The sequence below is a fragment of the Apis mellifera genome, linkage group LG3 (assembly GCF_003254395.2).
Source record: "Apis mellifera strain DH4 linkage group LG3, Amel_HAv3.1, whole genome shotgun sequence".
NCBI classification, from domain to species: Eukaryota; Metazoa; Arthropoda; class Insecta; order Hymenoptera; family Apidae; genus Apis; species Apis mellifera.
The window spans coordinates 7568521-7593517 of NC_037640.1; the positions used below are offsets into that span (position 1 = coordinate 7568521).

Genomic DNA, 24997 nt, shown 5'->3' on the forward strand with positions numbered 1-24997 from the left:
GAGAGGAGATAGCGAGAACGTTACACCCGGCTCCTCTCGACTTCTTTCTCTCTTTCTCCTCTCTCGCGTACGCGAGAGCTCGCGTCTCGGTGGGAGGATTCCGGCGTGTCCACCTGGTGGTAGGAGTGGTGCACCGATGCACACGCTACGTCTACTACCTAGAGCACCGTCTCCGTCTCACTCGCGATAATCCCTTCGAGCGGCACTTCGATCCGAGGAGAGAGGGGAATAGAGAAAGAAAGAGAGAGAGAGAGAGCGTGTTGGCGAGGAAGCCGCCGGTAGAGGAAACAGGCGGTGGAGATCGAGGAGCGTTAGAAGGAGGAGGGGCGGCAAAAGGAAGGAACGATCGACGAGGAAGGATCGGGGAGAAAGAGGGAGAGAAAGAGAGGGAGATCGGGAGAGCGAGAAAAGAAGGGGGTGGGAGAGGGCAGGTCGCGTGCCGGCGTGGTGCTGCTGCTACTCTCCTTGGCTGAAAGAGAGGAGAGCACTTACCTTCCCGACGTCTCTCACGGTTAAACACGCAGGGGGAGCTCCTTGCCGCGCTATCCTTTACTCCGCGCACACCTTTTCCTACCTGGAGCGCGGATCCTCCATCCACGATCCACCCAGACTACCCGCAACAACGACACAGGCGAACCGTCCACCGTGTGTGTTCCTCGTGCTTCACCTACCTACCTACCTACCTACTTACCAACCTACCCGCCGCCAACCTACGGCTTCGCTCTCCCCGCCCAATCCACCACGGCTCACCGTTCTCCTCTTTGTGTGCGTGCGTGCGCTCTCCTCGCGATCCCGTCTCGCTTCCACCGCCTGCCCTCCTCTCGCTCCATCCCACCGACTTGGTCTACTTTCCTCTCTTTCTCTCTCTCTCCCTCTTCCTTCCACCGCTTCTTTTTCCTCCCCCTGGCACCGTGTCTCGCCCGTGTCTCTCCGCTCGCCACTCCGATCGCTCGCGACCACGCCGCGCTCGCTCGCTCGCTCCCTGCCCTCCTCTCCTCCGCAACTCGCGCCACGCAGCTTTACTCACCGATATACCGGTGTTGAATATACTCTCGGCTTACTCACCACCGTACACACAGCCTCCTCCTCCTCCTCCACCTCCTCCTCCTCCTCCTCCTCCTCCTCCCCCTCCTCTCGAGAATCGTCTCGTCTCGCCGCGCGCCACGCCATGCCACGACTCTCCCCGTCACCCGCCACGCCGGAGCGCCACGGCTCGCAGCGAGCCGCGTCTCACGAATCTCCTCCGAGAGCGCTCGCTGATATTCCGCTTCGTCCACGAGGCGATCCGACAGGGGGAGGGAGGGGGGATATCACACGCCTCGAGAGAGGACCTGGACAAGGAGCACCAAACGATCGCCGGACGGTGCTGAGCAACGTGGTTTCGCTCCTTCCGTTTCTCCGATCGCTCTCCGACCGAGGGACCCCGAGCAGTCAGGACTCGGCTGCCCTGTCGACACCACATCCACCACGCGATCCACACGCGCGCGCGCGATCGGCAGGCAAGAACGCGCGGGACACAGCCCATCCACGGCCGTTATCAGGATAACATAAAGGACGAACGATCGTCGGCCGGATTACAGAGAGGCGCGAACATCGATGATATAAAGATCGTCTGATGAAGATCGGCTGACAACGGGGGACTCGGCAGATATCTCTCTCTTTGCCTCTCTCCCTCTCGCTCTCTCTCTCCCTCTCTCTCTCTCTCTAGTCAGCGAGGAAGAAGGATAATTGTGGGATAATTTTTTTCAATTCGACACGTCGTATGATATCGAGGATAACGAAACGCGGCGTCGATCACGGTGACCGGTTGAAAGGATTTGGAAAGAAACCGCGCCGAAAAACGTGGGCCGCGTGACGCGCGGCGAAAGAGAGCGAGGGAAGGTGTCTGTCGGTCGAACACGTGGTCGTCGCCGTCGCCGCCACCGCCACCGCCGCCGCCACGAGGCACGGCCTCTTGTAACGGAGAATCGTTTCCGATTCGTCGTCGCGGAGACTCGTGTTTTCAACATGTTCGATCGGACGTTTCGATCTGGATACTCGTAGATATCTCGTCGATTGAAGAATCAAGTGGAAGAAGAAGAAGAAGAAGAAGAAGAAGTGCTCTGAGAGTGCGGGGATTAGTGTGCCGTTGTTGAAAAACCAGGTGTGCCCTCTCTCTCTCTTTCTCTCTCTCTCTACGTATATATATATATACCGTTTCCCCTCTTCGTTTTCTTCCACCTTCTTCTTCTTCTGTTCCTCCCTTCGACCGACTGACTATCTTCTCTTTTCTCTCCCGTGGTGAACGCGCAATTCGAACTGTTTACATGCATCGTGGAACGCGGAAAAGAGTTTGACGAAAAAGAAAAAGGAAGGAAAGGAAAGGAAAAGAAAGGAAAGGAAAAGGATAAGGAGAAAGGGAAAAAAGAAGAATCGGGAAAACGGGGACAGGTGGAAAAGTGAGAAATTGAACCGGAAGTGCAGCCAGCTATCCTATCTCGGCTTCAAGGTCATGGAATGACGCATAAGGTAAATCTATTTGTCTTCCTTCGTTGTTCCGTTGCAAAGGGTCCGAGGGTTCACCTGCCGCCTTTTGAATATTTATGAGGCCCGTCCCCGTGAATCGAGGAGAGCAGAGATTGAAATTGATCGGGATATCTCTGGCTCTCTTATATGCGGTCGATCAAACCTCGATCCGTACTCCTGCGATCTTTCCATTATTCGTTTTTTTGGAGGGAAAGGGAAGGGAATTATTTTAACTTCAATCGTTCGATTTTGGGTCGTTTCGAGATAAGTAGTATTTAAGGACGTAGATGTAGAGCAGTCGACCAAATCTTGGTTCGTACTCCTGAGATTTTGCTGGCAATCGTTTCGAGAGAATATCCTTTGATCTATATATTCTTGATAGAAAATTAACGAATAATCCTTTCGTTGAAGATAGATTCGACTTCGTTCTTTCGATAGGTCAGTTTCGTTCTTCTACGAAATCCTCTTTGCTACAAAATTTCATTCGCGAAAATGAAAATATCTCCTTCTCAATTTAAATCTTAAAAAAATCAAAAGACGGATAACAACACTTTCCAAATTGTTGATACAAAAATTCATTCGATGACACGTCAGTTGACAACGAATCATCGTGAAATTAAAATTTCAGTTCAATACCCTCGCGTTTCCTCACGTTCCCTCTTTATCCTCTGCTACGACGATACGTCTTTCCAAGTTCGAATGCGAAATCCTGGTTAACGATGGGGGCCTGCCACGACGAATTAAATCAAATCCCTCTCACAAAGTGTAGAATTTATATCCGAGAGGAATTACGAACGGAAGAAATCGGTCCATCTCTCACCGGGACGGGCGGATAAAAAAGAGAGGGAGGAGGAGTAACGAATGGGTCCATAGATCGTTTTCCGTAACGCACCAGCGGCGACGAGCAGTTTCACCTCTGCGCGGAGGAGGAGGAGGAGGTGGAGGAGGTGGAGGAGGAGGGTACCTCGCGGCCGTCTAATTCGCTTGGAACCAGTTTCGAAGTCGCGCTTGCGATCCGCGCTTGAAAAGCGAGCGTCGCCCACGCTCGTCCTTATATCACCGAACGGTTCGTTCTGCCGCTCAACGGTGGAGACACGACCGAGGAAACCTATGCTCCTCGCCGCGATCCACGCCGTTTCCTCGTTCATAAATTTACGCGGCGTAGGACTGGCGGGCTGCGCCCATTCCAAGGATCCCCAAGATAACCTCCGCGCAAGGTGATCGCTCGATTTACGCGAAAATTTCTGGAATTTATCCGCGGTGGATATCAGTCGATTATTTATAGGCTGACTCGGATAGATTCGGAACCTTTTCGAAATGGATTCTCGTGAAGCTTCCCTGAGGTTTCATATCGAAATGAATTGCTTTATTTTGCTGAATTTTCTTCTCTTTTTAGGCAAGTGTTCGTTTCATCGTCTTTTTCCTTTGCCTTATTCGATACAATCTGAAATTAGAATAATTATTTTTATTAGTTTTGTTCGTAGGGATGCGTCTAAAAATCAAATTATTCGCATGGAAATTTCGAGCCGTAAAAATATCAGAGAGGTATCAATTTCGAAATCATAAAATTCCAATAATCCGTTTACTAATTAGAGGAAGCTACTATTATTATTACAATTTATGCAATACTATTATAGCATTTTGCGACGTTAAACAAGTTTGCTGCGAGTATTAATCAATTATTAAAATTTACATAACATTTAATTTGTAAATAGAAAATTTAGAGATATAAGATTATTGGTGGTGAGATATATAAACAACTATAGAAATAATTATCTCTCGTCTGATTATTATATTACCATAACTATATTATTTATGTACTTATTCAAAGAAAACTAGAAACGTATCCTTTAGCTCAGTTGATTACATCGAAGCAGTTAACAACTGCTGGAGAATAATAAATATTCGCGATGAATTTTCCGGTTCATTAATGAAACGACTTGTTAATTTATTTTATTGTCCATTATCCTCGTGAATCTCGTTTCCAGTCTCGCTTCCTCATCTTTATCGTATATGGACCATCTTATATCATCTTAATACAAGCGAATATTTATAACAATCGATAACAAGAGCGACAGCGCTTAAACAACGCATATTATCCGTAATAAAATTTATATATCGCGTTCCTAAGGAATTATCTCATCCATTAACCAATACAGAAATATACCAATCCGTGAATATTATAATTAATTCCGTATCGATTCTTTTCTCTTCTCAAAAATTCCTTTTCTTCTTACAATCAACCACTCTACCTGGATAAATCATTTTCTCCATCCTTCATCCTTCAACGAAGCGCGCAACGAGTGTCATTCGATTCAGTTCGAACGAGAAACGATGCGAAAATTGAAACGGCCGCATCACCAACGATTCTCATGACGGTGCAGGAATACTCTGCTGGGCTGACGTTATAAATCTGCTCGAGTCCGGTCGTCAGTCCGTTTCTTAACGATTCAATGATTAAATGCCACGAATTCCCCGAACCGAGATACATTATTCATAGAGAAAGAGGCCGCCGCTTCGATAGCGCACGCAGCCAGGCCACTTACGGTTCCGCGGTGTGTGCAGCAACGTTAACAGTTAATTGATAACACGGGTAAAGCCAGCGGCGAGGCGCCTCGATTTTTGTTGCAGGGGCCACGCCGATCGAAATAGACCGACAAGACCGTTAACGGTCGCGCGAAACCAATAGGATCTGCCTTCCTCCTCTCTCTTATTTTATTTCTCCTTTATTTTTTTCGACCACGGTTCCACGGATCGATCCCTCAGCGCCATTAGCGATTCCTCGCGGGCCGCGTCTCCTCTATCTGCGTAATAATTCAACCACCACTTTTTCCCTCCCCGCGAGTAAGCCCCCGTTAATTTGCATAGACGGTCGGTACAATTAACGCTCTGTAGATCGATAACGATGGGATCGGCGTGAAACGTGAAGGCAAGTATCGGGAGGCAAGGAGGTGTGACGGCGTTGCAACCGGGTTAGATTAGGTTAGGTTAGGTCCCGATGGATTTTCATTCGTATTCGGAGGGGATATAAAATTCCTCCTTCGAGTAGATTTCTGTGTAATGGCAGTAATGGGATGAAGTATGAAACTTTCTTTCAAGAAGATTATTTATAGGATTGTAAGTTTTGGAACGATAATTTCGATGATCTCTTGATAATCTCGAATGCTTAAATATATTTCGAAATACGAATTTTCGCAATGAGCAAATTCCAAAGTGTGTGAATAAATTAATTCTATCGATTAAAACACATTTCGAATAATAAGGAGGAATATCTCTAGTCAATTTGAATATACAATATTGAACTTGATCCCATCGCTAGTACGCCAGTTGAACCAAATACATTCCATTCGCATTGTTTCGAAGCAAGATAAATTCCCGCGACTCGTTTCCCCATGCATGTGTTCTTGCAAACGAAAGATTACAAGCGTTGAGAATCTTCTCGATGCGTAACACGACATCAATTTTATCGAACATCATCGCTTGAAGAGATAATAGATGACGATGATAAATAATCACGTGAACCAGGGAGGAAGGAAAAAAAAAGAAGAAAAGTCGAGGAACGAAACGTGTATGTGTCAATCGTGGAGCGAGGTTGGGCGGAATAGAGTCGCTTCCTCCTTTTTTTTTTCTTTTTCTTTTTTCTTTTTTTTTTCTTTTTCCTCGATTGCCCAACGATCGCGATGCGTAAACGTGTACCGACGTTTATTTGAATACGGCCACTATTACGAGAATAGAAAGCACGACAATCATGAGAGTCTCCCAGAGGTTCGAACAATGTCCTCGTCAGAGCGAGAGATCCTCGGCTGTGGACTGGCGCAAACGGCAATAAAACGGTTCCTGAACGACAATACGGTGAACGGTGTCTCCCGTGGCCTGGCCGGCCTGTCATCGTGTTACGTTAATATCCGTTATCTCGTCGAAATTGTCACGAAACCTCTCCTTCCAAAACATCTGTTTCACTAATCATCAAACATCTACACAAACTCTACACATCTTCAGAACGTAGCTTTTTTCAACTCTGTCTCTTTTCGAATAATTCCTCTGCAACTTCTGAAATTTCGAAAAGTAAAAAGAATGGACAAATTTGTCAAGTGAAATGTTTTGATTCTTGCTGCGTGTGATCATTGATTCACTATCAGAATTTATATCAATGTGCTTTACAAAATTTAGGTTCATTCAAAGTTAAAAAAACTTGACTGTATATATCTAAGATTCCTGTAGAGATAATAGAAATCTCTTAAAAAGCTTCAACTCTCTTCAACTCTCTTCCCAAAAGATGGAATATATATTACCAAAAACGATAAAAAGATGGGATTAATACACCGCGTGATTTTCCAATTTCGCTCGGATATTAAAGAAAATGGAGGGATCGAGTATAACAAAAACCAGTTGAAGCGCTTATAAGATTAAAAATCGCGAAATGGAGGCGACAGAGAATCGCATTTAACGAGAATTTATTTCGTCCCTTCTCTCTTCCTCTCCGGGGGACGCGCGTACACGGTTGTAAATGTAAATTCGACCCGAGAGAGAGAGAGGAAGATAGAGGGATGCTCGGTGGCGTAAAGCTGGCATGCGTGGGCACGCGCACCGACCTCGTCTATTTATACACGCGCGCGCGTACACACGCACGCACAATGGACACCTCTCCTCTTTCAAATTAAATTCGAGCAGTACCGCAATGCCATTGTTAAGCTCATTGCCGTCGCGGTGCGATCCCACCTATCGTAGACGAGCGAACGCCCACTTTCGTCATCCGGGAAAAATCCAGTCGCCTCTTGAAGCGATCCCTCCATTCCTCGTCAACGTCGTCTGAAGAATATTCGTTTTCTGGAATAAGCTTTCTCGCAATTTATCACCGATTTCTTACGAATTATTTACGTACGTATGCGAGATTTGATAAGGAAAGATAAGAAAATAATTTTTACAATTATCCTAATTAAGATTTGAGTGAAGATTCTTAATTGGATAATTTGATGCTTTTTAAGAAACACTTCGATTATGTTAATTCAATGCAATATGAAAGATATATACGAAGAATGAAAACGAAAGAATCACCTTTCAATTGAGACAACACATTTTCCTTTTTTTCACGAATCTCGTGCAGATCGTGGAGATAAGCGAGGGAGAAGGAAAAATTCGTAAAACTGGTTTAATTATCGAAACGAACTGTAGGAAAAGATCGTTCGATGAGATCACGTAGCGTTCCTTTTTTATGCAACGCAATTGTCAGACATCAACACGAGCGCGCGATTTTTGGATTTAAGCGAAACGATCCGCCAGCAGATGGAAGCAGCAGATAAAGCGGAGGAAACTCGACCTCGCCCACCCTCCTCCGAATCACAGCTCGAACGGGCTGTTTCGAAAGGGAAATCGGTCGAACGTGGAAACGAACTCGATCGAGCGCATCGAGATCCCCGTCCTTGCCTGCTTTTCGCTCGGTAAAGACGATCCCGAGGTAGCTTGGAGCTCGTTCGAGGCCTGAAAAAAAAAAAAAAAGTTGGGAAAAAATCGCGGCGATTAATACCCGGCGTAAAAAGCCTCCTCCGAAAGAGACGAAATTTAAAAAGTTAAACCTCCGCCGCCCGTATACGTAATTAATTACGCGGCTCGATATGAAGCGAAATACGGCCGTTAAACCGGCCTCGTATTAATTACATTACGCGGACCCGATTTCACCTCGAGGCTCTTAACGAGGCCCACGCCTCGTAAATTACGCTTCCTTCGTTCGTTCCCCGAATCTGGTATATTGTACGTCAATCGAGCTTCCCCTTCCAACACTTGAGATAATGCCGCGTGATAAAAGTTTCGAGACGAGATGGTGATTTAATGCTTGGCTGGAATTTCGGTGAATCTGTCCATTGAGCCACTAGGCATTAGAGCCGATTTTGGAATGGAATTGAAGGAAGGAATACATCATGTATCCGATTGCTCGATCTCAGAACAGAATTGTTCGCAGAAATATAGGATAGGATCCATCGGGGGTAAAAATGTCTCTCTTTATGGATGAGAATATAGCGCTGTCCTTGCGCATTCCTGGACGACCTCTTTCCAGCTCTCTCTCCAAAGATTATTCGATCGAATCGCGTTCCTCTTCTTCCCTTTTGTTCCTTCCTCGTTGTTGTCCACAGCTCTCTGGTCCCAATTTGGTCCGTTCGATTAATCATGCATGGATAACCATGTTCGGATAGTAAGGATGACTGAAGAAACGGGGCAGCCTCCTAAGCGGTTATGGTCCAGCGTACCTTGACTCTAGGACGGACTATGAATCGGCCGCGTCCTTTCCGTGACTATCGATGGGATCAAGTTCATTGTGTTCGCTTCGGGAATAACGAGTACAACTCGCGGCTTCGTTAACAATTTTCGTTTCGAGCCAAGGAGAATCCTTTTTAGCGGCAGATTCCAATCAGATGGAACAGAGCGATTCGAAAATTACTTCGAAAGTATCGTACCGTTTTCGTACAATCTTTTTTTTATCTCCTCTCGGGACACGGAAGAGATTGTTTCGATTCTTTTTTAAACAAAGGTTATGGTTACTTATCTCGATTAGACGATTCTTTCTCCATCTACGTATCAAGATCCATTGAAAGCCACCTCTTCGCGACTGTTTGGATTCGCAGCTGTTTGGCCGACGATCGGACGCACGTGCGTCGATTTACTCTGGACGAGCCAAGGTTACGCGCGAAACCACCACGTCTTCTCTCGCGACGAGTCACTCACGACGTGACTCATTAAGTTCTTTTTCACAGGATTGACGAGGTTTTCAAAGGTCGAGAAAACTTTTCAAAATGATTCTCTCCTCGACGATTCCTTAATTCACGGTCATTCGGACAAATGATCGGCTACCGTTGGCCTTGAAAGGCCGCGAAAGTACCATTCTCGGTTCGGGTGAAACAATAGGGTAGATTCTTCATAACCGATCATTTCGTAGGATCGCGTGCCCCATTAAGGTATCCCAAAAGTTTCCTAGAATTCTCAACCGTGAAACGATCCAAGTCCAACGCGCGACCTCCAATAAACGTCTCATTTTTCAAGCCGCTCATTTACGCAGAGACGAGGGCGAATTTGAGAGAGGCGTCTCGCCTCGCCGCGATTTTTCCTCTCCCAAGTTGATCCAGAAGAAACGAGTGAAAAAATGGCGAATTACGACTGCGTAAACCAAGAAGAAACCACGGATGCGATACAACATCGGAGCCGCTTCGTGGAAACTTGGTAATCTATCTCCGACCCGGCCCAAATAGCCAAACGAAAATGTATACAACGATCGGCCACCAAATCACGAATAGATTTTCATAGAATTTCCCTCCTCTTCTTCGATTCTCCCTCATCCCTCCCTCCCTCCCGTCCCGGTTCAACGCCGTTTTTTCGACACCCTTTCTCGCGCGTCCCCTCCCCTCCCTCGTTTACCTCCTCCGATCGTTATCTCGAAATCCCTCCCGTCGCCTCTCGATCGTCGTTCGTCGCTCCTCATGAAATATTCACGCGCCACGGAACGAAATGATCGTTTGTTAGTCAACCATCCCGACCCCCTTTCTCCCGGCCCATCCGTTTCCTCCTCCCTGCCACCGTTTCTCTCTCTCCGCTTCTCCCTCTCGTCTCATCATTCGACATTCCGTGTGACGGAAGGAAGTCGAATCCCGCGCAATGAGATGTGAAACTCGGTGAAAAAGAGAAAGAAACGAGGATGGAACGATCGAATCTGTGGAACGAATCGCGTTAATATATATATATATATATAAGTCGAGGAAGGAATACCGTTTGAATTTGAGATCGAGATTGCGCAACGACAACGCTCGATTCGTATTCGTCGAACTTTAATTACAAGTTCCGACAGTTTCTTGCTACACCGCATCTTGTTCAGGCTTACCATTGAAACTGTGCTGTACCCTGATATCGGCCGTATTAATTAAAACTCACTTTCTAACGCGTCGAATTGAATTACAAGTTGGGTCGTTGATCTTCACGGGCGTTCCTCGCTATTTTCTTTACTTAGTGTCGTGGTAGGTTTCTCATTTGCCATAGATTTCACTCCTTTTAAAATCACAATTCGTTTATCATTGGATCATCGGAGGGGAGAGGATTCGATACGATTTTTAGGTATCTCTCTTCAGGCGGGAGATCCAAGTCGATTCGAAATCGTCGAATTATGTAATCCGTACATTTCGGCCTCTTCCCTTATCCACACCTTCCATCTGAAACCTGGAATTCTCTTTCTCCGTTTCTTTTCTTCTTCTTTCATCCTTGTCGAATATATGAATTTCCATTGTCCAGTGTCAACGAACTTTGATTCGTCGGATAGAAACATATACGCTTTATTTGTTTCGAAGAATTTCTTCATTTATTTATCCTTGGTCCCCGATCGACGTAGTAAAACTATGTAGTTAAACCACGTACGTAATCGATAACAACTTTCTTAGATCGACTAATCATCGAACAGGTAGTCGTTAGCAAAAAAAAAAAAAAAAAGAAAGAAAGAAAAAAGAAAGAAGTAAACAGTAACACGCTGGCCGGTACACTTTCGACGCGTAATTACAAAACCGACCACCAGGTGGAGCGATTGAGTACCAGGCCACGCATACTCGACATCTCGCCCATTAATAATACCTCGAAGAGGGAGTTTCTAATCCATTAGACACACTCGTGTCTAACAGCGTTATAATTTGATTGCTAATAAACGGTAAGAGGGGGGAGAGGAGAGGGAAAGAAACAGGTCGAGCAGAGAGAGAGAGAAGTATCGATTCGATACTCGATTTTGCAATCTCGGATATCCGCCAGAGGGCATTCTCGAGCGGATCAAGTTGAAACGACGATAAAAGAGAGGAAGATGATCTTCTCGAGTCTCGTTTGACGTCTTTGTTTCGAGGAACCTTTCCTCCCGCGGATTGCCGCGCCTTTCTCTTCGCCGGCTCACTTCCCTGGAAACGCAACGCTTCGAACAATTTTTCCGATAGCGGATCGAGAAGGGAGCCGCTTCTTTCGACACCTCTCGCCGCTTAAGCGTCGCCAGACTTTTGCGAAATCTTAGCTGCCTGTGAGGTATTCGAGCTCCGTATGGTTGACACGCGCAATAATCTTGTTGACATACATAGATTTTATATAAATATATATATATATATATGTATATATTTAAATGTTAAAAATTATAGAGGAGGAGAAGATTATTTTTTTCGATTCGAAGAAGCTCCGTTGGAAAAAGATTCGTTATCGACAAATTATAATTATTATTAACGATTTTGAAGCCAAGTCACTTCCTTCTTTTCTTTCTTCCTCTCTTTTCCGCGCTCGGTTATCGTGCAATTTGCAGACAAATGGTTTTACCAGACGGGGGTCTAAACGCGTTGCACGGTATCTGTGAGAAAAATTCTCAGCCGGCCATTGTCAAGCCCTCGATCTAACGTCTATAAATGGCATAATCTTCTTCCGCCGGGGCTGGAAATATTTGTCTAACTTCGAACAATTAGCTAGTTTTGCCTCGAAACCTCCGCGAGAAAGTGACTAGAAGAAGGATATAGCTTTTTTTCCTACAAGCAACAAATTAAAATTAAAATTTTTCCTCCCAGCGCACCTTCCATTTCTTTCTTTCTTGAGTGTTTCTTTTTTTACTTGAATGTTTTTTTTATTACTTTATAGCAATTAATAATTAATCGATTACGATCGATCAGCAAATTATTATCTCTCATCTCGCTCAATCTTTTCCGCTTATTTTCGTCGCGTGCTTTGCACTTTCTTTTTTTGCATAACTTCTCTCCGTTTTTGTCTCCGTTTCCAACGCGTTGAATCAACGAATAACGCGGAATTCGCAGCAGCGGTGAGAGTGCAAGGCGAAATTCCAGAGGCGCGGCGATAGTTTAGATTTAACGAGGAAACATCCGCGATCGTTGACCATTCATCTGAACGGAGAAAACCACCGAATCGGTTATCTTCTTCCATCGAAATATTTAATTATAATTTCTGAGATATCTTTGCATCGAAACATCGAGCGAGAAATAATCACTACGAGGAATCGATCGGGCCGATTAATCTGTCGCGTTACTTGAGAGGTTGTTAATCCTTGTCATCGAACTCCTCGAATCGCTTCATCGTCGTAGCTTCCTAGTTGAAGAGAGGATTTTGCTCCTGTAACCGTCTTGCACGAGAATTAGTTTCACTCGATCGCTAAGTTAAGTTGGCCGAACAAATTAAGCCGAATAAGTAAGCGAGAGAAATTGTGCGGGATCCATTTGCCACGTTCCTTTTCGTAAACATCTATTATTTCTAAATGGGCAAGGAAAGTGGACCTTTAACTTAAAATTTCTTTAACGATCGGGTAAAGTAAAAACAATTCGATACTTTTGAAGAGAATAATTAACCTCTGGGATCTTGCACGGAATAATTATTCGATTGATCGAAATGGAACGAAGCATCTTTGAAAATTCTTTGAAAATACAAACGATTTTTGAATTCAAGCATCGACTGCTTACAGAGAAACGATCATCTATCTCGTACACTCCATCCGATTACAACTTTCCTCCCAAATGTTCTCCATCTACGAAACGGTTACATCTCTGATTCCCTCTGCTTTCTACATCGGGTTCCATTTAAATACGAGTTGAGCGGATTTTATATCAATGTAGACTCGAATTGAAATGTAGATTCGAAAGTGTTTGAAATTCAACAACGTGAAACCAACCCGTCATTTAACCGAGAAGCGGACGGAGGAGGATTCACGGATGATACGTTGCTTCCTTGGAAGCGGGATTGCAGTCATCGCCTGACGGCATTGTCTCCCCTCGATCCTAATGGGCGAATACCTATTAGGGTCAGAATCGTTTGTACGAGTAGCGGAAACCGGGGCTCCTTTAAACTCCATTCATCGCGATCCGAATGGAGAGAAACCGATAAGGTTAACGCGGCGCGGTTATGGAAACGTTTCCAAAGAAGTGGAACAATAAAAATCGAGTCACTTCTCCTTTCGTTCTTTTTTTCTCTCTCTCTCTCTCCTCAATCGCAAGAAGCTCGAGTTTCACAATTCGTGTTCATGAATTCGAACAATATTTCTTTTTAACAATTTGTTATTTCTCGCAAAATTCCCCTCCTCGTCGTATAAAAATCGAGTCACTTCTCCTTTCGTTCTTTTTTTCTCTCTCTCTCTCCTCAATCGCAAGAAGCTCGAGTTTCACAATTCGTGTTCATCAATTCGAACAATATTTCTTTTTAACAATTTGTTATTTCTCACAAAATTCCCCTCCTCGTCGTATAAAAATCGAGTCACTTCTCCTTTCGTTCTTTTTTTCTCTCTCTCTCTCTCCTCAATCGCAAGAAGCTCGAGTTTCACAATTCGTGTTCATCAATTCGAACAATATTTCTTTTTAACATTTGCAAAATTCCCCTCCTCGTCGTATAAAATTGAATCGAATCTAATAAATTGAGAGACGAATAATTTTAACGATCGAAACGAGCCACGTCTACTCGTCCATTTCGCGAGAGCGAGATGAAAATAAGAAGGAAAAAACCGCATTCGACAGACACGACGTAAATAAGTAGAAGAGGGCCAGTCTAATCAGGAACGGACAGTTTCTATTGCGGATACCACTTTCTAGAGGCATGGACCAATTTACTAGTAAATTAATCGTGACTATTTAACCCGAACAACTTTTCATCCTTTCATCGATTTAAGCTCTCCAAGCTCTCAAGTGTTGCGGGGAAAGAGAGTTCTCTTACATAAAGACATTTCTAAAATTTGGAAGTTTATCGAAATGGATTTAAATCTCGTTCGAAATCATCGATGCAATTTCGATACTTAGATAATTGGATCTAAGTTTACATAACGATCGACGTAATCATCCGTCGATTTATGATGCAAATCGTTCGGGATTGCGCAACGACGGAGTAATTAAGAAAAAAAGAAAGAGAAAAAAGAAGAGGGGGAAAAAAAAGAGAGTAGAGGCTTGTTCGAAAGCCACGAAACGAAATGCAACATTGTCGTCCTCCTTTCCCTTTGTTTCATACCTCGTACCGTACGGCGCGGCCACGACACAAGGGACAAGGTTGGTAACCAGCGAGGAACGCGTGGGCGAGATCGAGCCGACACAGGGAACAACTTCGAAGCTTTTATGTCGTCGAGGCGAAATCATAAATAATACTCGCCGGATTATCGGCGTTGCACGCATGGCGTCGTGGCCGAGCAACGCACGACGTCGAAATGTTGTCGACAAATTAATTCTGCCAGCGCGGACGGCGCAAGCGCCGCGAAACGCGAAGCTCGATGAATAATGAACGGTGTTCGGTTGTCAGCCCGGATGAAAGTAACATTGAAAACGATTAAGAAGCGGAGGAAACCGAACTCCTCCGTGCTCGCTCTTATGTATATCGTTTTACCACCTTTCACCGCACCTTCTATTCCTCCTTTATTCTCCCTCCCTTGAACAAAATTCTCCACGACAATCTTTCGATTCCACTTTTTTAAATCCCCTTCCCCTCGATCGCTAATTTTTCAAAATTCAAAATGAAATATCGATCGACAACGATTCGAGAGAGTTTAAAACTTACGAGAGAAAGAATAAAGAACGTGATAAAATTAAGTAATAGATCGATTAAAAGAATATTTGATTTAACGCAGATTGAGACGATCCTGGATTTATGTTTCAACGTTCTCGAACGAGACGATCGCGGGCCACTCCCGGGGGGACAATTAACGAAGGGTTTCGAAGCGAAATTTTCCCGCGATTTCTCGATCGAGGCTTTATCGTCACTTTCGATCGGCACCGTGTTCGTATATGCACGGATTTCACGAGCGGAGGTAATTACAACGTTATAGGGGCAGAGCGGCGTTCTTCCCGTCTGCAGGGGCAATTAACACGCCCGTTGACAGGAGGAGAGGATCCATCCAAGAAGAGCGGGATCGATCCTCGGCCGAAAATTGCCCCCCCAAAAATTTTGAATTTAAGTATCCCTCGCTACTTTATCTTGGACGGTGGCGGTGCTTAAAGGAAGGGGCCAGGCGCCGTAATTAAATGCCGGCACCTCTTGGCCTCGTTATCGGCAGAGACGATCGATGGCCTCGCAGCAAGGAGACACCTTTGGAAGGACACCGAGGATTTTTCTTCTTCTTCTTCTTCTTCTTGTTATCCCCTGCCCTTCACCCCTCTCGTCCACTTTTTTGACTGGAACCACGGGGGACGTGGTTCGAGGATCGAGATCGTACGAAATTTCGAAAAAGGCGCTTGAGAGGAAGTCGAAGGCAGGAGTTTGAGAAGAAGAATTAATTGTATAAAATACTTGATCCTTTTGTTATTTCTCTCTCTTGTCTTCCTTTCTCGGATGAATGAATGGTGGATCAAGATGGAAAACGCGAAGAGGAAAAGAAATAGATAATAAAATGGAGAAGGAAGAATCTGTTTGTTCCTCTTCTTCCTCGAAAAAGCCTAGACAAAAGAAGAAAATCGTCAGAACGATTGAAGAAAGAGACAAAGTATCTTTATTTCTTTATTCTTCCTCGACTAAAAAGAAAGAAGTTGAAACGAGAGACTCGTTTGCAAGAACGATCCTTTTTTGTAGGGAGAAACAAAGAAAAATTATCCTCGAAAGGAAACTCTGCAAATTAGCAAAAAAAAAAAAAAGAAAAAGAAAAAATAAAGAAACGATCAATTATATAAGGCATCGAGAAACGCGCAGCATTTGTCGAAGGGGGAAACACGTGCGGCAATTAATCGCGCAGAGAAATAAGAAATAAAAATGGCTCGTCGAATTTGAATGCCCCGCGACAGTACACCACGTTCGTTCTTTTTTTCCCTCTCTGTTCCTCGCTGTTTCTTCTTCGACCCAAAAAAGAAAAAAAAAAGAAAAGAAAAAGAGGAGAGACTTGCGTCACACAAAAAGAAACGATTGAAATCTTCCCTGGTGCCTGACAACCCGGCCAGGGACGTGGTCCGTCCACGGGTAACAAGTGGCGATCGGTTATACGCGTTCCACCAACGGTATTTACCACGCCGCAGGGACGCATTCGACTCTCCAAGATCTCCAGATAGAACGGAAACAGACGCGGATCAATTAAATTAATTAACGACTTGCCTTTATTCGCGCAAGTATTCTTCAATTGCGAAAAACGATCAAACGAGAAAATCTCGATTCCTTCCCGCACGACACATTCATAATTAAAACATAATATATCGAATCGATATCGAGGTACGAAATGAAATTTTCGAATATCTCGAATATCTGCGAGAAAGAGAAAAAAAGGTATGAAAAATCGAATCGGAATTCCTTTCGAAAGAATATATAGCTCGATTGAGAGAGGAACGCGTGAGTGCGGCCCTGGAGGCGCACTTATGGTGCACGTAGGTGAATGTCGGGAGAGAAATCATACCGGCAAGGACGACAGCGAGGGGGGGAGGGTGACCGAGGGGAGAAGAGGGACGGCACCACGCCCGGCTCATCCCGACTTTCTAGAAACCGAAAACTGGATCGTGGCATGTGGATCTCGAGCCGATCTCGACCGCTTGATTCACGTAACAGATGTCAGTCTTTAAGGATCGCGGATCGTGCCCCGCCTTTTCTTATTCTTCTTCTTATTACGAGCGGCGTTCCACGGAGCCGGCTACCGTTTCCCGGGGACATTACTCACTTACTCGAACAAGTCGGTCTCTTCTACTTCAGGCCAGCGGGAGAAACTTCTCCGGCAGAAAGGAGGAGAGATGAACCGCTCCCTCCTCGGGGGAGCGGGGGAAAAGGAAACGAAATTCCGAGAAATCACCATCCGTCCCGAATCCCCGATCAAGTTGGGAGGAAATGTTCGAAGGGAGCGAACTCGTCCTCTCGATTCCACCAACAACGTCGTTAAACCAACAACGAGCCTGTCAAACTATTCGAATTAACTACCGAGAGCCTCGTAAAACGCGCCATTAAGATCGCGTTATCTCGAGATCTTATTGTTGGTAGCGCGTTACGTGCGCCTCTGTGGATAGTCGTTACATTGACACACGTTAAAACCCGCCAACAGTATCCATATATATATATATATATACAATATTTATGTACACGTAGAATTTGTACCGTATCTAATTCGATAAAAAAAAAAAAGAAGGGTTATGATACTGAATTATTTGCGAAAATAATTCAGGCGCGTAGTAGGGAATACGTAACGTTCATGGGCGAACAATCGCGGTGTAGATCGGCCTTTACGTAGAAAAATCTCTTTCTCCTGTCTCCGGATGGGAACAAGGGAAAGTACGATATGTAAATCAGGCTTAATCAACGACATCTAAACGAATGACACGTTGCTTGTGTATATATATATCTATATATATATCGATTCCGTGTTCGACGGAAGGAGAAGGAGAGGAGAGAACGGCCAGCGGCCACCTTTTATTGTTGGAATTCAGAATTGGCGGCTTTCTCGCTGTAATTCCGGTAATAAAGGCTAGGAGTGTTATTAAAGAAGCTCGAAGGAGAGGAGAACCGTTTTCCCGGCGAGGAATTTATCTCGTTTTTTGCACGCAACGATGGGATCTTAACGGACGAAAACCGTTCGACCGTTCTGGATCATCGGTCGCAACGGTGTTCCTTCCAGTGTTTCTACGCACTTTCGATTCCAACCGGACGCTCCTCTCCGTCACAAACACAAACACGCGCGCGTACACACGTACGCGCGCTCGTGTAATTAACGCTTTTCACTATTGTCGGAACTCGCAAGCTTTTTGCTCCTGCTCCGCTTTTACGCTTAGAGCATTGCGGGTTCTTGCGCCGAGGAATGGCAACTCCTCCCCACCAATCACGCTCCTCCAACCCTGTCACGAGTGGATTTCTCTTTCGTTGGAACCGAGCGAACTCAGCTGAGGATTAGGTTGTTCGGTAACTGGATCGACTTGCGGGAAACGACACCGGCTGTGAAAGGAGTTCTTGAATTAGCGAGAGGTTCCTCCATAGGGAAACTCGATTTCCCGTTAATATTATATAAATCGCTTAATCCTATTGAGAAATGCTTCGACTTTGATTCCACTTGCTATTATCATTATCGTTGAAAATATCAAACTTTTTAACGGGAACAAATGTTTTGTTCTATTCTGGCATTGAAATCACCACTCGTGCGTCACCGCTCGTGCGAGCGTTTGAGTCTTCACTCTTGATCTTGTTAACGACGTTCCGTCAAATTCTCCCGACTTTTCTTTCAGCAATTAATAATATATTACATATACACGTTCGAATATGTAGTAGAATCGAAACGTGAAGGTTAAGGAAAAAGAAAAAAAAACAACTTGAAATTTTTCAGATCATCCGGAGCGACGAGCAGGAGCAAAGCCGAGGGTGATAGAAGCGGGTGTGATGAGCGGATATCTCGGTAACATCCCCCTGCCCCCAACATTGTTGCACGACCCGAAGTATCCTCCAGCCATGCGGGAGAAAGACTCGAGCCCGAGAAAAATGCCGGGCCACATAAGCCCGAAGCAAGCTAGCATCTACCCACTGAGCGTCCGCGTCCCGGACGTGGAGGAATTGCCGTACGACCTGAGCCACGGCCACGGCCGGGGCCTGTCCAGCCCCACCAACCAGCAACAGCACAGGCAGCAGCAGCAGCAGCCACACATGAGCCCAGCCGCGAGGCCGCCCCAATCTCACCACCAGGAGGATCTCGACTGCGAGCCCCTGGATCTCCGCGTCGATCACAAGAAGGAGAGATTAACGGACGAGAACCAGAACGAGATCGAGGTGCTGAACCAGAACAGTTTGGGCGGTGGAGGCCTCCCCTATCACACGGTGCTGTTCCCCCAGCACCACACCGTTCACCCGTTGGTCCTCGAGGCCATGTACCGCTCCCATCATCACACCTCGTCGGTCCCCGACCTGCCCAAGATCCAGGTGCGAGCTTTGCCCACCATGGTCCCGTTACCGCCCAACAGATTCTCTTCCACCACGTCCTCCGCGTCCTCCGTTTCCTCCCAGCCGAGGGTTCCAAGCCCCTCCTCGGCCGGCCAGCAACACCAACCGCCCCAACAAAGTCACGCGACTCAGCAACAGCAACACCAGCACCAACAACAACAACAACAACAACAACAGCAAGCGTCCGCTATTCCGCCGTATTCGATCAGCGTGCAAGCTGGCCTCAAGCCGAAGGACAGATACTCGTGCAAGTTCTGCGGTAAAGTGTTCCCCAGATCGGCCAATCTGACGCGGCACCTGAGGACTCACACGGGCGAGCAACCGTACAAGTGCAAGTACTGCGAGAGGAGCTTCAGCATCTCGAGCAATTTGCAACGCCACGTGAGGAATATTCACAACAAGGAGAAACCGTTCAAATGCCCCCTGTGCGAACGGTGTTTCGGGCAGCAGACCAATTTGGACAGACACTTGAAGAAGCACGACGCAGATGGGCCGACGATACTCGACGAGGTGAGATCGAGGTATCACGGCCAGTTGCCGAGGGCGGACGAGTCTTATTTCGAGGAGATTCGCAGCTTCATGGGAAAGATCACTTCCCAGAGGCAGGGGATACCTTATTTCCCCGGTTTGTTGGGCCACGGAGGGGACGAGTTCAGGAACGACAAGCAACAGCTCCAGTTGGAGGAGAAAAGAGGCGATTCTTCCTACTTCAGCGACAGGGACAATCTGAGCTCGAGGTCGAGCAGCACCGCGAGCAGGCCCGAGAGCGTCCAGGAGGAGCAACGGGATGTCAATTCGCCTCCCCTGTCACCTGGAAACAACACTTGAGTCAGGGAATCGTGATCGTACGTTCGATGAATGATTTTTATTAAGGTTAAGTGGAGAGATCGATGCGCTTCTTCTTCGAGAAGTTTTTTTTTCATGAACGTGGATCCAATTTTTCTTTTTCTTTTTCTTTTTTTTTTTTCTTTTTTTTCTTTTACGAGAAGAGATAGAATTTTCGCTCGCAAAGATGAAATGAATATGAATTTATTTTTTTTTTTTTTCTTCTGAATTCGTTTCCCAATGAAATTTATATTTACGATGTCTCGTGGTATTCGAGTTGTTCGACTTTAGTCAAAAGAGGTGCCTTAGAAAAAAATGTGCCTAAAAAGTATTTGCAATGCAAAGTTTACTATTACGATTAAACGAGGTTAGATCTAGCAAACCAGAAGCGGATATTTTAATATTGTTACACGTCAGCGTGCGTGTTGATTACGGATTAATTAGGCATGTAAATGAATTTTTTATTACAAAAACAAAATGCTTTTTTTTCTTTTTATAATAAATTCAACAGTGTCACGATCTATAAATAAAAGTTATAAGACTTCTTTGAACGGAAAATTAATTTACATGCCTAATAAAACGCGTGAAACCGATCGTTGTTCGTAAATTAATTTTCGTCCAATTAATTTTATCCAATTCGGATTCTTTAAAGATATTCTCCATTCCAATCTCCGTAGTTCGAGGATCAATTTTTATCGCTTACAATAACAAAAGACACGGAGAATTAACGATAATTAGCGCGAATTGTCAAATTGAATATTTTTATCGTCTTCATCTCTTTTCTCGTCGAGCCGTTAAAAAGAAAAAAAGAAATAATAAAGAACAAAGCAAAAGAAAGAATCGTTTCATCATCGTCATCTTATTGGATCGTTTCGCCAAGGAAGCAAAATCGTGGAGGAGGAAGAAGGGAGGAGGAGGGGAGGGAAAAAAAAGCAGGAGAAAAGTCCAAATAAACGTCCAAATAAATACGTTCCGGATGGAAAGGATAGCTGAAAACGACGGTTAGCGATTTTACGACCTAGAAAGTGAATGTCAACCACTCCATCGCCTCGATCCCGATCCACGATACCGATCGCCGATCCACCGGCGACAGACAATAAAATAGAAATCGATGGGCGGATCTGCGGGTTTGTTAATCGGCTGCCACGAAATCGTCCTCGGCCGGAAGGAAACTTTGCGACACGAGCCATTAAATTCATCTTTGAGGAAGTCCGCGATATCCTCGTAGTAGCTTCGAAGAAATGATTTCCGCGAAGGCAAGCGATCATTAGAAAAGCCAATTATCCTGGCTTCAATTCAATCTTAAAAATTCACTATTGGCAATATCGATACACGAATGAAAAATCGATGCGAAAATTAGAAAGAATAATAAAGAATTAAAGAAAACCAAAATAAAAAAAAAACTTGGAAAAATTGGAAAAGTTGAAATCAAATATTCGAAAATTAAATACCGAAAAGTATTTGAAAAAATTGAAAACGATTAAAAAGTTTCATCGATAGATCCTAGAAGAAGTGGAGAGAAATGGATCGTTCAAAGGACGAATCTCGGGTATAAGCGGTCGCGTTCGAACGCGGTGGGAAAGCACGCAGGAAAAGCGGTTTCCTGTTGCGGACGATTAGCAGAAAAGAACGGAATGGAACACGGATAAAGATGCTCGTGATCTCTCATGCGCAATCCCTCTCGTTTCCTGTCGATGGTCGCTGAAAACTGTTCCCCGGGGCGAAACGATTCGATCGATCTTCCGCCACGCGAGAATCCGCCACTTTCTAATCGGCGCGAGTGCGGTACGGGTGGCGCTTCGACCTTGGGAGTAAGCGGTTTCGATTAATTATCGATCTGATTTAGATCGGCACGACGAAAGGAAACGCGAATCGTTCGGATAGCTCGTTAAATTGGCACCGTTCGACGTGGTTACGTGGACGATTCGTAATTGGCTACCTAGGAGAGACCCATCTCGGATGGAAAGTTGGATTGATCCTCGATTGAATGAAATTTCGCGTCGAGCAACGAACTGAGAATTGGATTCACTCGGCGATGTAATGGGATTATCAAATTGTACCAAAGAAATCGAGACGAAAAATTATCGATTGAGAAGAAGGTATTTGAATAAAGGAGGAGAAGAAAAAAAGAAATCGAAGGACGCAAATTAGGCAAAAGGTAAAAGCGAAAGGGAGTATATCGAATCGACCACCGGCGATTTATTTTATACTTTCTACCGTGTATATATATATATATAGAGAGAGAGACATTCACCGCAAGTAGCGCAGGTGCAGAGTTGCAGGATGGCATCACGCGGTCAGGAGATCATCTTGACCTTGGTGAATCCGATCGATTGTGCGGCCGAAATGGGGAGAGAATCTGGGCGTCTCCTCTCCCAGAAGAAATTCGCGATACACCGAGAGAGGATATTCGTCGAGAGGAAGATTGGTCCAAGGAGGTCTGATCGGTGACGCGTGAGAAACCGATTTGCGCTTTCTAATTTGGAATGTCGGCGATTTTCTAAATTACAGGAGCAGCCGGTTAGATGAAACGCGGATCGCCTCTATTCTCGATAGAGGCGAATAAAAAATCTGCTATATAGAAAAAATGGAACGAAAGAAAGATCGAAACATCGCTTTGCCATGACACGTGAAATTAATTCAAATTAAATGCTTGCCTTATAAAAATATAACTTGCAATACGAATTAATATTTGATAATGACAAGATAAATAGCCGAACTACTCGAATAATGGAAGAAATCGGCAATGAAATGACACAAAATTTCAATCAAAATCTCGAATCAAATCGTATGTCTGCAGCATCCAGGAGAGAATGCGCAATTCGTGAAAGAGAGAGAGAGGCGTTTATTTCGTTGCATCGATACACTCGTTATCGTGTAGCCGGAGGATCCAATATGGCGGCGACTACGCGTCCACACAAAATCCATTTTAAGAGCGAGCCGATTTCGTAAGGAGACCGATGCAACACCGTTACGAGGACGTGGCCCGAGGTGTGACTAAGCATCCAGTAGATATTCTCTCTCCTCGAGCGTGGCGATACGCGAGAAGCAACGCTCGGGAGGAGGATGGCAGGCCCTGTTTTTCTTGCCTCACGCATATACGATCCGATGGCCTCGGACCTCTGTTGTTGCGTTACACTTTTGCCACGCCCCGATCGGACGGGCAAACTCATCGCGAAAGTGAAACGCAATAAAGGAGCCACGCCGGAGAGCGAGAGAGCCTCGACATCCATGAAACGGAGCTCAACGGAGAGGCTACACGCCCGGAGAGAAGGAACGAGAGGAGCCCCGGCCGTTCTTCTGTATCCGTGATGAGGAGAGAGAGAACGGTGGACGAACGAGGTGAATGAGAAAAGAGAAAGATCGATCGAAATCTCAAGGCTTGGAAATCGGTTTCCTTCGCCACCTACCACGCCAGTCGTCGATCCGCGACCGAATGTAGGTATTCTTCGACCGAAATTCTCAGGCTGGCTTCGGCTCGTCGTTCCCATTGCCGATGTTACTCCTTGAAATAACGTCTTTGCATTCGTTTCATTTTCAGCAATCGATTTTCAACTCTTATGCCAATATATTACATTTTTTTCTTTTGTAATATGAACGAAAATTGAACAACTTTTTTACATCATAGTTATTTGAAATATTTGCTATCGATTTTTAAATAAATGTGATTACACACATGTATCAGAAGTTGAATGATACGTTAAAAGTAAGAAAATATTGAGTATCGGCATAAGAATTATGTTATACAACGCCAATAGCGTTACATAATCGATTCGATTTAGTGGAAAAATATTATCCTCGTGCTAAGCGAATTCGTCGACCACGAGTTCCATGGTAGAAAAAAAAAAAAGCCGCGAAATTTCTCGGGGAGGGATCTATCCGCGAAATCACGGCACGTCCGCTCGCTTTTTCGATCTCATCTCGTTCCAGTTTGCACGCGTGATTTCACTGGACGGGTCAGCGGTCTGATTCAAATTACGACAGCTTGTTGTTACGAGACCGGAGGAAGAAGCGTCGTACAAAAAGAAAAAAAAAAAAAAAAAAGACAGATGCGCAGATTTCTGAAATGTGGAGAAAACTCTGTTAGAAATTTATGTCCATTCAAATGTGAAATTCAAATCGCAGTGAAACTCCATTTATATGAACGAAATTCTAATATCTGACTTGTTTGAACTTTAAGCTCTCGAATTTTTAGAAATTATTATTACGGAACAGACGGAATGAAATTACATGTAGATGGAGTTCCATACATACTTACTTATTTATCCTTCCATTTTAAACATTTGAATCGATCAAATCCCCATGCAAATGTTTTTCTTCTTCATTGTATATACGTATTCGACGAATCGAATCACATATTAGCGGAAATATAATATAATATTTGTACCTATAACTGTTAGAATTTGAAACGAGGCTCAATTTAGTTAGTCGAAATCATCGTAAAGATATTATCGCGTATTCGACGAGTTTCTCGAGATCTATTTCCTTCTACAATTAAAATTGCGAAATAATTTAATTTCTAATACAAGACTTTCGGCCAATTTTTGTTTCTTTCACTTCGATCGAGTTAATATTATTCAATTTTACAAGTGACAAATAAACTCGTCGATATACGCATCGCTAATCCCGCGAAGAATCTCATAATCTAAATATCCGACGAACGAGTCCAACTCGAAATAAAGAGTTCATTAAATGGACCAAGACATTGTCAATTTCAAACCCTAAAATATATCCATCGTTAGGGTCGACATATTTCAACCCTAAGCAAATGTTTTCACGCAACTTTCTTTCTCTTTCTTCTTTTTTTTTTTTTTTT

The 24997-nt window shown here is 44.7% G+C and overlaps 1 protein-coding gene across 1 annotated transcript; it reads left to right on the forward strand.

The window, feature by feature from the left end:
* The first annotated feature begins 1277 nt into the window (after positions 1 to 1277).
* LOC102655392 (MDS1 and EVI1 complex locus protein EVI1-A-like) lies at positions 1278 to 24225 on the forward strand. Its single transcript, XM_006563879.3, has 2 exons — positions 1278 to 2508; positions 18749 to 24225. The coding sequence occupies exon 2, from the start codon at positions 18802 to 18804 to the stop codon at positions 20182 to 20184; it is 1383 nt and encodes a 460-aa protein (XP_006563942.2). The 5' UTR covers positions 1278 to 2508; positions 18749 to 18801; the 3' UTR covers positions 20185 to 24225.
* The last annotated feature ends 772 nt before the right edge of the window (positions 24226 to 24997 follow it).

What these genes read in the sequence shown, in the direction of transcription:
- LOC102655392 (XM_006563879.3), top strand. Translation starts at nt 18,802, where the DNA reads ATGAGCGGATATCTCGGTAACATCCCCCTGCCCCCAACATTGTTGCAC.